The 15,324-nt window shown below is 42.7% G+C and overlaps 1 protein-coding gene across 8 annotated transcripts in view; it reads left to right on the top strand.

The window, feature by feature from the left end:
* Window positions 1–723: 723 nt before the first annotated feature.
* The window catches only part of Cc2d2a (coiled-coil and C2 domain containing 2A), a 99,655-nt gene continuing 85,054 nt past the window's right edge, over window positions 724–15,324 (top strand). For 6 of the 8 annotated variants that reach the window (XM_074042580.1, XM_074042583.1, XM_074042584.1 and 3 more), the window contains exons 1-2: window positions 8,813–9,283; window positions 10,631–10,754. In XM_074042580.1, coding sequence (XP_073898681.1) covers window positions 9,137–9,283; window positions 10,631–10,754 — 271 coding nt within the window. In that variant the 5' untranslated portion in view covers window positions 8,813–9,136. Of the gene's footprint in view, window positions 896–6,346; window positions 6,403–8,708; window positions 8,790–8,812; window positions 9,284–9,412; window positions 9,540–10,630; window positions 10,755–15,324 lie in introns of those variants that run through there. The other 2 variants (XM_020171637.2, XM_074042582.1) reach the window with 2 other exon arrangements.

Genomic DNA, 15,324 nt, shown 5'->3' with positions numbered 1-15,324 from the left:
ATGAGGACACAGTCCTTTTGAATTCGATTCCACCTCATTGACTCTATTACCTCTGAAGACCCTATCTCCAACAAGGTTGGATTCTGAGGTACAGGGTACAGGTACAATTCAGCCCATACCATCACTGCTTCAAATTCTGAGCCTGTTTCCTCATTCTGTATGTACCCTTATAGTACACACACACACACACACACACACACACACACACACACACACACACTAGCACAGTTGAAGGGTGGCTTCCCTTGGTCTGCTCTGTTTTGCCTTTTCTCCCATTTCCTTTGATTTTTTGAGTCATAATATTTACATACCCTTTTAGTAACCAGAGTGGGATTCAGAAAATAAGCAGAAATCAAATGTGTGTGTTCAAGCTTCCATGTTTAGTCTGAAACACTGCAGCCATCAAAGTCTTTGCTCCAGCTAACTTCTCAGCATAGCGATGGCCTTTTATGATTTTAAATCACCCCACCTTGAGCATCTCCTGTCCCTTTCCAGAAATGCACAACAACCAAGTGACAGGAGTGAAGTTCAGTTGAAAGCCTGACTGAATTCTACCCATCTCCCTTGGGACTAAGTTGATTTCTCTTTGTCCTTCTGTATGGTGGGGCTTCTTCTGATTACCAGGTCTGTTCATATTCTAAGACTAGAAGTAAACTGTCACTTTAAAAAAAAAAAGCCATCTAGTGACCTTCCTTGGGAACGGGTTGCTAAGCTGATGTTTTTGCCCTGAGACATGGCTGCGGCTTCCGGGGAGAAGCCCAGGAGCTCTCTGACACTCAGCCCTTCCCTGGGACCTTTGTAGAAGATTCTTCTGCAGGATCCACCCTGTCTCTCTCCACTGCACTCCATTCCTGAAGGCAGAACCTACAAAGTGCCTTTTGTAAAGTTCCTTAAGGTAAATCCGTTCTTAACTGAACCAGGCTGCAGCAATGGTTTCCCGTTTGCAGTTAGTGGCTTGGAATTCAGCCTCTCCCTTGGTGCCCTAGAGTGGGTTGGATGCATTAGACATTTAGGGGCTCTCATAGTTATTTGCATTCTTACTTTCTGCAATGGGAATGCAGACCATTATGTGGCAGCTTTGATTTGAGCTGCTGTCTGGTGTCTGGTTTGCAGGAAATGTAAATCCGGTTCATCTGGATCCCTGAGTAGAAATCCTCTGACCAGCTCGCTGTGAATTCTTTGCTGCCTGTTGCATTGCAGGGTCTTTTAGTTCAATCTGGTTCAAGGGGAGGAGTAATAGTTACTGCAAACTTCATTTTCCTTAGCATTGGACAGAGAAAGTGTTCTTAAGCACAGGGCTGAGCACTGCTGTGCTCCAAGGACCTCAGGAAAATCTACTGGCCATGGTTTAAACTATTCATTTTCCTTCTTTGCAAAGAGGGGCTGTGAAAAGCTAATAAAGTCCAATGGGAAATATATGTCTGCTACTGCGTTTTTATATAAACTTTTCTGCAAGTAAACTCAGTGCCATATGAAATATCTCTTTATACAGATCACCTAGAGCTCATTTATAGTCATTCCTGCAAGCATTTATTAAACACTACCAATACAGCAGGCAACATGCTTAAAGTTTAGCGTGTGCAAAAAAGAATTCAACCAGGTCAGAAGCTGGGTGGTTACTGGAAAGACAGACCAATAAACAGATAATAAGAGCACAACGAGCTAAGTGCCAGAAGAGATTTATAAAGACATCTAAAGATCTGGGAGCCCAGCAGGACTCCTTCCTGGGAGGAGCTTCTGCACTTACTCCTTCATGTAAATGCATCAGCCTTGTACCACACAGCCCAGCACAAATAGGGTCCTATGTGCACACATCAAGGGAAATAGATACGTCAGTCATAGCTATTGGACCAAATCATTCTACAAGGGTATTTGTCACCAATCTTATACTAAGGAAGCTGTGGCTGAAATGACTTATATAGAAAGCAAGTTGCAAAAGGGGGGAGTGTGACACCTCCTGAAGTTTCTGAAAGTTCAGCAGGATGGGTAGAAAGATCTCCTAGGGGCGGCGGGGGAGGGGGGGGGGGGCGAAAATGCACAGGGGTAGGAGGGCAGAAGGTTTCAGAAGCACCACAGATGGACATAGGAAATCCTGGGCCTGGCTGAAGGCAGGGGATCAGCATTGTGGGTTGTGGTGGGCCTAAAGAGAGAAATGGGGCTTGAACATCCCTAAGACTTTCCTTATGACTCTCCTCTTTCCACCACCCTGTTTTCCTCTTTACTCCTTTCTCCCACTGACCCTCTCTGCCATCATGTCTTCTTAATAATAAACCCTACTACTGTCATCTAACCTATAATAATACAACCCACCACTACAGAGAGCCTGGTCCATGCTGTTCTCTGTTCTACACACTTTCTGTCATTGAGCCCTTATAAACTTGTCACCCTTGGAGAGAGGAAGCAATACGATGCGCAGATGACACGCGCAGGAATTTCAGGTGCTCAGGGTTCTTGAGCCCGCTCTGAGAATGAAAGCACAGGCGGACTCCAGCAGCAGAGGTAGGAAAGATTTTATTTGTAGAGAAGAGAAGAGAAAGGCTGCATGGAGGGCATACAGGGGGACCTGGGAAACCCATGGTCCCATGGGTCAAGTTGGAGATTGGGTTTTTATAACCTTTTTGTATATTGCCCCAGGGCAGGGATGTCTCTCAGGTGCAGATAGAGGTTTCCTGGGAAGGAGAGGTGTCTCCTTGACCACTTATCACCTTTTGGGACCTCCTACAGTCTGTCCTTCAATATTAATTATATTAATATCAACACTATCAATGCAATGCTTCACAGCTTCCAATTTTAAATATTTCTAGAATAATAAAACGGAAGAGAATAATTACTGACACCACTGCCAAGACTAAATATTGAGACTCAGAGGTGGAGAGGAATAGAGGAGGCCTTTGGCATCACAAAGTCTTGAGGTCAGTTTTTGAATACAACATTTAATAACTACAACGTGGACAAATCCTATAACCTGTGGAAGTCTCCTGTATAAACTGAGGCAGTTCTTACTCAGGTAGAAGCATAATTATGAGGAATAAAGGGAACATATATCTAGGGATGGCACAGAATAAGTGCACAGTAAATCATAGCTCTTATTTTGACGTTATCACAAAGAATATATTAGCAAGTGCCCAATGCAAATGATGATGACAAGAGGCATATTAAAGTGGAACTGTATTGATTTATCTTTTCTAAGCCACAGTGTTCATAAGAAAAATAAATTTTGGTGTCATTTGATTTCCTTAGAAACTCATTCAAAGGTAATGACCAGGAAAGAATGAGAAGAAAATAATGCTGTTATATTTTTCATTTTCTACTTCTATTTTTTCTTCCATGTATGACTTTTTTTTTAATTCATGGAGAATCTTTTTTTTCAACTTACTAAATATTTCACAGTTCTTTTTTTTCCAATTCATCATGACCTGAGTTGTTTATTGGAGAGCTTTTGCATCCTTTCTAGGTTTATTTGTCTGCTCCTTGGTTGGCTGTAAATTATCTTCCCACCTCTTTACTTTCTGATGGGCTTTCATCATTTCTCTTCTCCTTGTGCCTTGTGAGGAGTCAGTGTGGAGGATAATAAAAATGCAGATCTTTGACTTCCCTTTAACATGCTAATTTCTCTAGGAAGGGCAGTGTAATCTGCTTAAATGAGCTGCTTAAATGAGACCTCCTAGCTAAGATTTGGATCCCAGGATACTAAGAACAGTTTGTGATTTGTCATCCCAGTGCCTGGTTATTTCTCCACTTGTTCTCTCGTTCAGTCTTCACAGCAGCTTAGAAGGACAATGAAGCTTTAAAGGAAGGGTTCCAGAATGTGGCCATGAAGACAGTGGCCATAGGTAGTGACTTCGTCATTCATCTGACAAATATTTGACTGTCTATTGTGTACCATGGTTCGAGGCTCTGGGGATAAACAATGAACAAAACACTATTTCTGCCCTCTTGAAGCTATATTTTTTCTAATGGTGATAATCAAACATATAAATATATATGTTGATTTGCATTAAAAAGAGATCACAGTAAAGTATGAAGGGAGTTCTTAGGAGGGCACAAGTAAGAACTTACCACTGTACTGTGAGTCCTCAGGGAAGAAGTCTCAGAGTGAAGTGGAATGAGAAAGAGAGAGAGAGAAATGTGCAGATAACTTGGAAAAGAGAGTTTTAGGCAGACAGAACTACAAGTGCAAAGACCTTGGTGCAAAGGGGTTCAAGTGCTAAATCCCATGTAAGATTTTGAAAGGATTTTGGATTTCACTCAGTTGACAAAGGGAATCATCAGAAAATTTTGAGTTGTGAAAGGACACAATCTCATTTTAAAAGTTTTTCAACCAGTCACTTTGGTTTCCAATGCAGAAAATATTGTAGATGAGAAGTGTGGGAAGCAGAGAAATCAGGGGGCTCCTACAGCCATCTGCATGAGAGAAGGTGGCGCCTGACTCGGGTGGCAATAGTGGTGGTGTTAGAAATGGCTGAGTCCTAAACATAATGTGAAGTCAAAACTGGCAGGATTTCTGATGGATTGGAGCCAGCATTCTCCAGAGAGGCAGAACCAACAGAATACGTTTATAGACACATGAGAAGAGATTTATTAGAGGACTCACTGACATGATTCTGGTGGCTGTGAAGTCCCAAACAGGCAATCTGCAGGCTGAAGACCTTGGAATCTTGGTAGCGTGGTGCAGTACAAGTCCCAAGGCCTCAGATCAGGGAAGCCAATGATCAAACTCTATGTTTGAGGCCAAAACCCTGAGCACCCAGGGGGCTGCTGGTTCTAGAGTCCTAGAGTCCAAGAGAGCATGGACTTCAGAATACAGTCATGTCCTAGTCTTTAGGGTCAGGAGAAGAGACCAATTCTCCTTCTGCATTTGTTCTTTCTGGGCACCTGGCAGATTAGATGACTGCCCTCACATTGAGAGTGGGCTTTACCCCCTCATCTGCTCAGACTCATACACTAACCTCCTTTGGAAACATCTACACAGATGCACCCAAAGTAATGCTTTCCTGTTTCTAGGTATTCCTTCATCCAGTCAAGGTGATACCTAAAATTAACCATCGTGTGTGTGTGTGTGTGTGTGTGTGTGTGTGTGTGTGTTCCAGAAGAGTGAGAGAGCAGTTGAGGATGACTGCAAGGCTTTCAGCATGAGCAGAATGGCTTTCAGTTTATTGACAGAAAGGTTGCAGTCCTGACAGGCCTGGGGATAAAAGCAGGAGCATCGCTTGGGGCATGTTAAGCCAAGTGGAGGCATCCTTCCTAGGGTCACATGCTCAAATGTAGCGTTCTGGGGAGACATCTATCTAGACTCAGAATGTAATTCGGGAAATATCAGTATATATTTAATGTATAAGGCAAGAATCAGATAAAAGAGACAAGGGAGTGAGAACAGACTGGGCAGAGGCCAAAGCACTCTAGTATTTGAGTTTAGGAGATTAATAGAAACTAGCAAAGGGGTGTGAGAAGAAGCAGCCAGTGATAGAAGGAAAACCAGGAAAGAACTCATCCCAGAAGTCAAGTGATAAAAGTATTTATAAAGGAACTGATAGATGGCTTTCATCACTGAACACCTCTGATGAGGTCAAGTATGTGAGGACTGAGAATTAATCATTAGACACAGCAATACTGGTGAGAGTGACTGCAGGGCATGCTAGACCCAACCTCCCTCCAAAAAATTAGAAACAGAGGGAATAATTTGAGAGACTTTCCTACAAAGTTTGAAAAACTGAGCAATAGCTGAAAATAGAAGTAAAGTCAAGATAAGCCTTTTTTTTTCTTTTTAAAGAACAAATTATAGGACTTCTAACACGGTTAGGAATGAGCAATAGAGCAGGGAGAAATGATTGTCCAGGTGAGGGCGGGCAACAGCAAGATCAAGGTTTTAGAGGAAGAAGTGTTGGGGCCAGTGATAATCTAGATGGAAGCAGGGCTAACTCACGGCGGCAAGTGGAAGCAGAGAGGTGACATGATTCAGTGAGACGGTGGATGGGGTAAAAGGGATTTGGAGCCCTCTCTGGCCTCATCTCTTTGCTCTGTGAAATGAGAACCAAAGTCAAGGGTAAAGAGTAAGGAAGGACAGAAATGTGGAGGTTGAGGAGAGAGTAGAAGCTCTGAAATTGTCCTTCTGGAGCTGGATTCCAACCAAGGTCACCTGACTCCCAGTGTTTGCACAATAAAACCAGGTATATGGGGACTGAGGGGGTGTGACATCCTTGTTTCTCCTCTGGTCATTACTCCCACCAGTCCTGGAGTCTACAGGATTCCTGGTGAAGAGAAAGTCTTCATATTCATCAACAGTAGGAGAAACAATATTTCACTGATTTCAAAATGCCTGATTTCTTCATTGTTCCTTCCCTGTCAGGATACATCACAGCTAAAATGAATCCCAGGGAAGAAAAAGCAAAAATAATTGCAGAGGTAAGTGGTTGCTTGGATGTATTTGTGAATGAAGAAGTCTAGACCAGGAACAAGCATTTACTGCATATGTTAAAAGAAAAATTTCAGGCAAATTAAAATTTACCAGAGCTTAATGGAGCAAAGAACAATTCATGAACAGACCAGAAGATGTGCAGAGAGCTCCACTCTGCATCATTTAGGGGCAGAAAACAGAAGTGAGGTACAGATACAGCTTGATTGGTTGCTGCTCAGTGTTGTCTTATTTGCATATGGTGTGTAGCTTCCTGTGACTGGCTGGGTTGCTGAGATTATCTGACACTCAACTACTTGTTACAAAAGTATACTTTCAATTTAGGTTTTCTGTCAGTTTCCATACTAAGTAGGTTGCCTTTTGTTAAGTAAGTATTTAAGGTACAGAGACATCTTCAGGGCAAATTTAGAACAATTTAACAAACACATAGTGCATGCATGCTGAGGGTGCTCTATCATCAGTAGTGAAGGGGTGGGGGTATATGGGGAGGGGTTGTAGGAACCCCAGGGATCCAAGCTCTACCTGAACTTTCTAAGACTATTTTGGAATTTCATGAATTCCAACATACAGCAGTTCTAACTTACTACCTGCTACTAGGCCCAGCTCTGCCTAAAGCACGTTGACTTCTTAAAAACAAAAAACCAAAACCAAACAATAGAATGAAGGTAACAGTTGTAGACTACAATGCTAATAAAAATCCTCTGTCCCTGGAGTCTTGCAATTTCTGATTCATGGGTACAAAAGCTTATTAAAGCACTGCCCAGACCAGACAAGGAAAGCTGTCTACAATTTGGAGACCATAGATCGCTGAGCAGAGAGAGTATTCCTCAGAACGGTTACTTCACCTTTGGTTTAAGGGCATATAGGCACAGAAATAGAAACACTGCTGTTTCCAATACAGTGTTTACAAAAGCCTGAGGAAACTCCTCAGAAAACTATGCAGTTGATCTGCATAGTTATCAAGTACTAACAAGTACCGACTATCAAGATATCAAGTACTAACCACATAAATCTCTTATTTGTTTATTCATTCTTGCAACAAACATGTTTTGTGTCTCTGATCCCTGAGGATCTAGCAATGAAGAAAACGCTGTGCCCTTCTGGAGATTACATTCCATCTTACTGGAAGCACTACTGTACCGTTTTCCATTGGTTGAGGATTATGGACCCTGAGAAAAGGGAGCCAGAGCAAGAGTGGCCTCTTTCAAAGCATGAAGCACAGAGATTTTGTCACACAGACCAGGCAGAAGCCCAAGCCAAGCTTGCTTTCTGCTTGAGCTCTCACCTCTCTCCTCCAATTAAAGTTCATGTCTTCCCTACCCCTAAGAGGCAAGGGGAATGAGGAATAATTGAACCTGACCCAGCAATCCAAATGCAGTTTCTTTGAAATCTTATGTTGCTAATATCCAGGCATGGTGTTCCAGCTTTGTTTCAGTTTATTTTCTAAAATTAGGGAAGGAATTCTAATAAACTTGGAGTACAAGGCACAGGTTCTGTGTTTATCTTACAAGTCTCTCTGAATAGCGCCCCCCCTTCAATGGTTTCACTATGTACCTCAGGCTAACCTTGAACTTTTGATGCTCGTCCTCAGTCTCCCAGATCTTACAAGTGTGAACCACAATTCCCTGCTATTTCTTATTCACTCAGAAGTGTTGATGCCTCAGTTTGTAAAACTCTGTGAGTAGAAAACTTTAAAAGTGGCCAACTTTAAAGTTGGCCACTAATATTTTATGTCTAAACCGTTAAAAAGCATAGTGTACAAAAAGAGAAGGTCTGCCAAAATTTCCTCTAAGTTGAAACTCTCCTGGTGATTTAATGGTGTATTTTTTTCCCTATGTACTTATCAAACTGGAAGTAGAAACACCTAACCTGTGAAATCCCAAATATGAATCCAATGTCTGTCCTGGCTCTCCATCTGTCCTGGCAGATTTACGTGTTAGTCACCTTTCTTAGAATGTGACTTTCGAGAGTGGGAAGCTTGTTGTATTCTTCCCTGTGCCCCCAGGACCTGGAACACAATAAGTGCTCAATAAATGTTGTAAGCAAGAATGAGCACCTGAAACAATGGGAGCTCCAACATCATCTAACTTACAATGTTTCGAGTGTGAACTCAGCTTTTTAAGAGCATGTACTGTGAGAAGAGTAGATGGTGATGGCCACTTACATTTCATTAACACTTGATGTTAGTGGATGGAGGCTCAAGATCAAGATGGTGATTTTAATTTGAAAACCTGAAAATCACACCCTTCTTCCTCTTTTAACATTCTCCCGCTCTTCTCTTTGCATTTTAACAAAGGAGTTCACTGAAAATGATGAGGATGAAGATGTGGGAAGACGGAAGAACTCAAAGTCCCAAAGACAACGAAGAAAAAAACGGGTAGGAATTGATGAGAAACTATGTCTGTCTGTGTATTGTGTGATTGACCAGTGATCTTCTTGCAGCCCCAGAGGACCACACAGAATCTGCCGTAGGCAGCATGCCTCCCATGGGTACCAATTTTTGGCCGGCTCTGGGGAACTGTGAAGCAGGGATGCAGAAGGATGAACCAGTGTGTAGAACCCTAGTGTGTGGTCTTATAAATGGCCCTCATAATAAGGCTGTGATCCATAGTTGGAGTATTTTTCCTTTAAGACTTCTTCCATCTCCTGAAGGAAGTCTAGAAAGCATGGAAGAAGCCTGTTTTAGTGTTGTCACTGAGTGTCATAATCAAGGACGGGCAGTAGATGGCAGTGCAGAATTACAAATCTTATAGAACTCCCTCTTTCCAACTCCAAGCCCAAATTCCACATTATTCTGAGCCAGAGACCATGCCTGTTTCATCCCCACCTTTCCGCAGGAGCTCCTCGCCTAGGGAGCACCCTCCATGCAAGGTAAACCTTTTCGCATAAAGCAGATCTCTTAGCAAGGAGCTGAGAAGGGAGGCAGGGAAAGGGCTATTGCCTGGAACAACTGAGATGCGGGCTTGGGAGGGAGGGAAAGGGATCGCCATTTTGAGCCAGCAATCACGTGGTGGGGCTGGCTACCCACAGAGGGATGGACAGGGAAGTTGAGGAGGGCACCGGGAGATCCTAGACCAGGAAGAAACCTCCCTCCCAGCTCCTCCATGCTCAGCACATTCCTGCTGGGGTAAGCTGAGCAAGAGGACCGCCCCCCACCCCTGTGTTCTGCAGGCTGTGATGAAGTCACACAGGGGCAGGCTCAGGGGGTTGGGAGGTGCTGAAGGGTTACAAAGGTCTCTTTCTAGCCACTCTTGGGGACCAGGGAGACCTGCAGCCACACTTAGCACCCTAGAGCTTTAACCCTTTCCTGTGGGGTCAGCCTGCCCCTGCATTTCTGGGCACGGGACAGAGAGGTGACAGACAAAAAGTATTCAGTCCCTTAGCTCTAAAGGCACAAGCATAGTGAACCATGGATGATCAGGGCTAAGGCTGTAGTGAATTTTGTACTAAACAGAAGAATGGGACAGGAATGGAGAAGGAATATTACAGCCCTCAACCCTGAATGTTTGTGTGTCTGGTTTACAGGCATTATCCTTTTCCTTCAACACATACTAGAAAACCTGACCATGGCTTTATTAACATGGCTCTGGTCTACCCTGGGCCACCTATTTAAATCAGAATCGCCAAACTGTGCACAATGCCTCCTACCTATTGACCTAGTCCTTTTACAGACAAGAAAGTAATGCACAGGGAAGTTGAATTCTTGCCAAAGTCCACAGTCAGTCTGAGTTGGCTGCAAGCCTTAGTCTGCCTGGCCACCAAGGCATTAATGCCAATTGTGCTTCCTTGTTTTCCTCCCCTGAGACTTTGGGGAAGATACCAGAGTCTATTCCTGGGGGTACCTAAAGTGTGGAATCAGTATTTGCCCCAAATAAGCCAGTCACGCTAACGGTATTTCCAATCTATTTGGAGTTGGGAATGAATTACCCCACTGTGATTTTCTGCAGAGCTCTACACATTTTACCTAGAAAAAAAATGAAAATAAACATCTTGTTTTGGGATGCCTCAATAATAAAATTTCCCAGAAAAACTCAGGGTTGACACCACTTTCCTGGGTGGGTGTGTCTACAGGGACTCAGTTGAAAGGGACCACTGTTGTCCCATTCTGAATAGTACTAAAGCCTATCCCCTCACTTGGTGGCCTGCCTCATCCCAAGTGAAGACCTAAGGCCAACAGCAACCCTGGGCAACTCTGAACCTTTTATCTTCTGTTCACAGCTGCCAACTACTGACCCAGAGGAAATGGTGTCAGAAAAATCCCACGATGGCTCCCAAGAGGATCCTTCACAGGAAGAGCTTGGGACTCGCCTCCTGAGTGTGACAGCCCGGCGGGGGCCACGGAGTAAGTGTCACCCAGCTCAGACTTATTAATTGCATACCGTGAGCTCAGCGCAGGGAATTACAGGGTGTGGTTAGGGGTATTATTTTTCATGCATAGCCACTACTGCTCCCCCCAATATGTCACAACTCTGTGGGCTGTTTTCTAGGGTAGCATTTGTCTAGGAGACAGGACACACAGCTTTGGGACATGTTTCTATAGTAAGTTAGACTGTTAGTTGAAATAGAAATTGTGCAGATAATCAAGTATGTAGAAAGTCAAAGGAGGATGACATAGTTAGGGAAGACTTACATGTCAACCAAGTGGGACTTGAAATGAATCTGATGTTGAGAGAAAAGAAGGTGGCTTCTGGCAACCTCTTCTCTTAGGACACCGTTCATGAAACTTGTCCTGTACTTTACAGCATTTGTTCTTCCCCAGTACAGAGAACATCATTAATTATCTGCTCATTGCAGAGAAAACCATTCCCATCACTCCTGGCTTTTCATGAAAGGCAGATTAGACAAAAGTCGAGTGTTACATTTTTCAATTGTTACATAATTGTTATACTATTTCACTGCGGCAGAGCTGGCAAATAAAGTTATTGTTGGAAATTGAAGAGCTTTGGAAGTAAGCTGATTTGAAGTCCAACCCTAAGAAAAATGTGGTTCCAATCTAAAGGCAGTGATTCAATGAGAGCTGTTAGGAATTAGTAGAAAAGAACCAAACTTTATCCCATATAGCTGTTTCTTTTTCAAAATTCTTCTTATTGAAGATTTACAACTTGTCTTAGTCATTTCAAGCTGCCATAACTAAATATCATAAACTGGGTGCTTTAAACAACCGAAATTTATAGGTCTGGAGGTTGGAAGAGTGAAATCATAGTAGGCCCTTCTTCCTGGCTTCTAGACAGCTGCCATCTTGCTCTATGCTCACACGACCTCTATGTAGGTGTTGGAGGAAAGAAGGTAGCTCTAGTGGCTATTCTTAAAGTAAGGACACTAATCTTACCTTACAGAGCTCTACCCTATGATCTTATTTGCTCTTAATTACTTCCTATAGGCCTTATCTCTAAATAGAAAGCCCTGGATACAGCTGAAAACTGTTGCTGATTTGGGCAGCACTACTGGTGGACTCAGATGCAGAGAAAACATCCCTAAGAGTGAGGAATGGAGCACTTGATGGATCCTGTATGGATCCTGTATGGCCAGAGTCAGTCAGAAGTAAAAAGTCAAAAACAGCAGAGAGTCAGTCACATAGGGAAGACAGCAGGTCAGGTATCACACATAGTAATTCCAATGCACATTAGAGCTGGAGGCAAACAAGCCACCAGGAGTGGTGAGAGCTGTGAGGGTGAGAACTGTGAGGATCACAGAAATGATTATGGGATGGCAAGAGGCGGGGTAGTGTGACAGGAGAGTCAACAGAGGAATTGAGCTTCAACAGTGTGTGGGAGTTGGGTGGAAATTTCAGACAGAGGTCTTTGAACAGAAAACACTCAGTGGGCAGAGAGCAAGGTGAAAGCAGTGATATCTTTAAGTACTCAGTTTTGGAAATTGTCCATGTGCTATTTCCTAGAACCATGTCACAAAATCCAGCTCACATTCAAGAGCAGGAAAATTAGGCTCCACCTTTTGAAGGGAGGAGTCAAAGAACACATGACAATAAAACACCACATTAGTCTTTCTTTAAAACTTCTTTCACTTTTCTATTCAGAAGTCTGTAATGCGCAGCACATAAAATATTATTTTTCTGGCATTTGAGGCCCTATGCAATTTGGTCCCTTCCATCTTGAGTTTTTCAGTCTTCTCCAATTGCCCAGCTTTGGTTGGCTCCAAAGCAAAGCAGAGCAGAGCACTCCTAGGCTTTGATTCCCACTTAAAGGAAGTTGTCTGTCTGTTTCCTTATTAAACAATTGGCTGAAAGACGCCCGTGTTGTGGCAGTTAAGACTGTGGACTTTGGAATCACACACGAGTTACCATCTCTACCTGTCTTATCTGCACAAGTTTCCTGGCCTCTCTAAATTCAGTTTCTTAATTTTTAAAATGGGAGCAAGAATAAAATGTAATAAATGACCTTCACACACTTTATGTCCCATTTGTTGGTGTCGTGAGAGGAAAAGAGAGAAAAAAATTGAAATACGCCTGATAAATACGCAGTATGGCAGCTGGGGAGAAGTGCAATAGAGAAAAATAATAAGCTGGATGTGAGTGATGGGAAAAGCTAGTGTTTATAAAAGGAAATGAGCGATTCCTGGTGGGGGAATATTCTAGGAGTGTCCTTAAACAAGAGAGTGCTTGGTATGTTTAAGGAACAGCCTGGAGGCAAGGGTAGATGAAAGAGAGTGAGCAGGAAGTAAGAGAAGGGAGCAGAGTAGAAGGAAGGAGAGGGATGGCACTCAGCCTGTGGGTCCTTAGACGTTAATCTAAGACTCTCTATGAGAGTCTCTGGGGAGTATGGCAGAGAACTGACATGGTCAGACTACATGCTACTGTGCCAAGCGTAGACTTTGGAACAGGCAAGAGTAGAGGCACATCTTTCTGTCCCCAGTCTCTGGATGAACTGGGGGACAGTGAGCCACAGATCAAACAGCCATTTGCCCCTTGTCTCCTGGTGAACACGACATTTCCATCGTATCTTATGCTGGACTCCTATGAGGTTAGGCTCTTTTTGCTTTTGAAAATTGGAATTTTGTGTTTTAGGAGGCTGTTTAGTCAGCTTATTGTCCTGCTTACCTGAGAACTGATGCACCTCCCCGTCTCAGGAGAGCCTGTATGTCTGTCTTTTTGTTTGCTTGCTTTATAAATATTTTGGCCCAAGTTTTGAGGCAATTGCTGTGTACCAGGGGACAGAAGCAATCCTGGCAGGCCTTCTCCCAAGGCATGGTGGCCTTCTCCCGAGGCATGGTGTCTGCATTCAGTTTTTCTCATTGCCAAGTAACAGATCTGGCCAATCTGCACTGCAAAGGTATTAATGTTAATGGTGTATGTGAAGATGGTAAACCTGTCATTCAGCTCCACATGGCTTTGGGTCAGTTTCATGAAGTGTCTGCTGGCTGCTGAAATCTGTATATTGACATTTTCCATTCCAACACAAGATCTGCTGGTGGGGGAAATGACCAGATTGGTTTTCTTATGGTTTACAAACTAATAAGTAATAAATGGAATATTTAATTCTGTACCTAAAAAATAAAATAAAGAATAGAGGTACAGAAACTAGGTAGAGGCCAATAAAACAATCCAGGTGGGAGATGGTGGGGAATGGATTCAGGCTGGTTGTGGGAGGGGTGGAAGAAATGGTGGAAATCTGGGCATTTGGAATGTACAACCAACAGGGTTTGTTACTAGATTGAACCAAAGTTGTAAAAGAGGAAAAATGACTCCATGGTTTTGGGGAGCAACTGGGAAATGGAGTTGCCATTTAAAAGAGAGGAAAGCTGGCAGAAGGACAAGTCTGGGAGTAGACTTCAGGAAAGGGCATGAGAAGTTTAAGATACCTGCTGGATACCTAAGTGGACATGGACCTGGTGGAGGCATCTGGTTGGAGAGTGGCAGAGGCTGGAAAAGCCTTCCTTGACTAGCAGGAATTGCCCTTCTCTCCTCCCTCTACCCACAGGCTGCCCTCTCTCCTGGCCTGTTTTCCTTCAGTGTGCATCTCACCTGTGGGAGCTGTTGGTGTGCAGATTGTCTGTTCTACTTGGACAGAAGCTCCCTGAGAACAGAACTTTGTCTACTATGATCACCCTGCTGATTGTGTCTTCCTTTGATGCACAGTAGTGTTTAAGTTTGATGTGGATCCAGCTGTCTATTTTTGCTTTTGTTGCCCGTGTCTTTGGTATCAGGTCCAGAAAATTAAGGCCAAATCCATTGTCATGAAATTTTTATCTTATTTGTCTTCTTTTAGTATTAGGTCTTATGTTTAGGCCCTTATCCATTTCGTTTTATATAAGGTCTAGTTAAGGAACCAACTCATTCTTTTGCATGTGGATATCCACTTTTCCCAACACCATTTGTTAAAGACTATCCTTTCCCACTGAGCAGTTTTTGCACATTTATGGAGGATCGTCTGACCATACATTCAAGGGTTTAGTTTTGGGCTCTCCATTCTATTCCACTGGTCTGTATTTCTGTCTTTGTGCTAATATAACACTGTTTTGATTACTGTAGCTTTGTAATGTGCTTTGTAATCTCTCCAAATTTGTTCCTTTTCAAAATTGTTTTAGTTACTCAGGGTTCCTTAATATTCCTCAAGAAACATAGGGAGGGTTTTTCTATTTCTGTAGAACAAATATCATTGGGATTTTGACAGGGATTGCATTAAGTCTGTACATTGTTTTGGGTAGGATTGACATTTTAACAATATTAAATTTTCCAATCCACAAACATGCAGTATCTTTCCATTTATTTATGTTCTTTCATTTCTTTCAGAATGTTTTATACTTTTTTATGCAGAAGTCTTTCACCTTCTAAATAAGTATCCTCCTAAGTGTTTTATTTATTTTTTGATGTGATTATAAATGAAATTATTTTCTTAATTTTATTTTTGATTACTTATTGCTGGTATATACAAATGCTACTGATTTTCATGTGTTTT

The sequence above is a fragment of the Castor canadensis genome, chromosome 9, assembly GCF_047511655.1.
Source record: "Castor canadensis chromosome 9, mCasCan1.hap1v2, whole genome shotgun sequence".
NCBI lineage: Eukaryota > Metazoa > Chordata > Mammalia > Rodentia > Castoridae > Castor > Castor canadensis.
The sequence above is the reverse complement of the archived record's forward strand: the minus strand, read 5'-3'. Positions and strand labels throughout refer to the sequence as shown.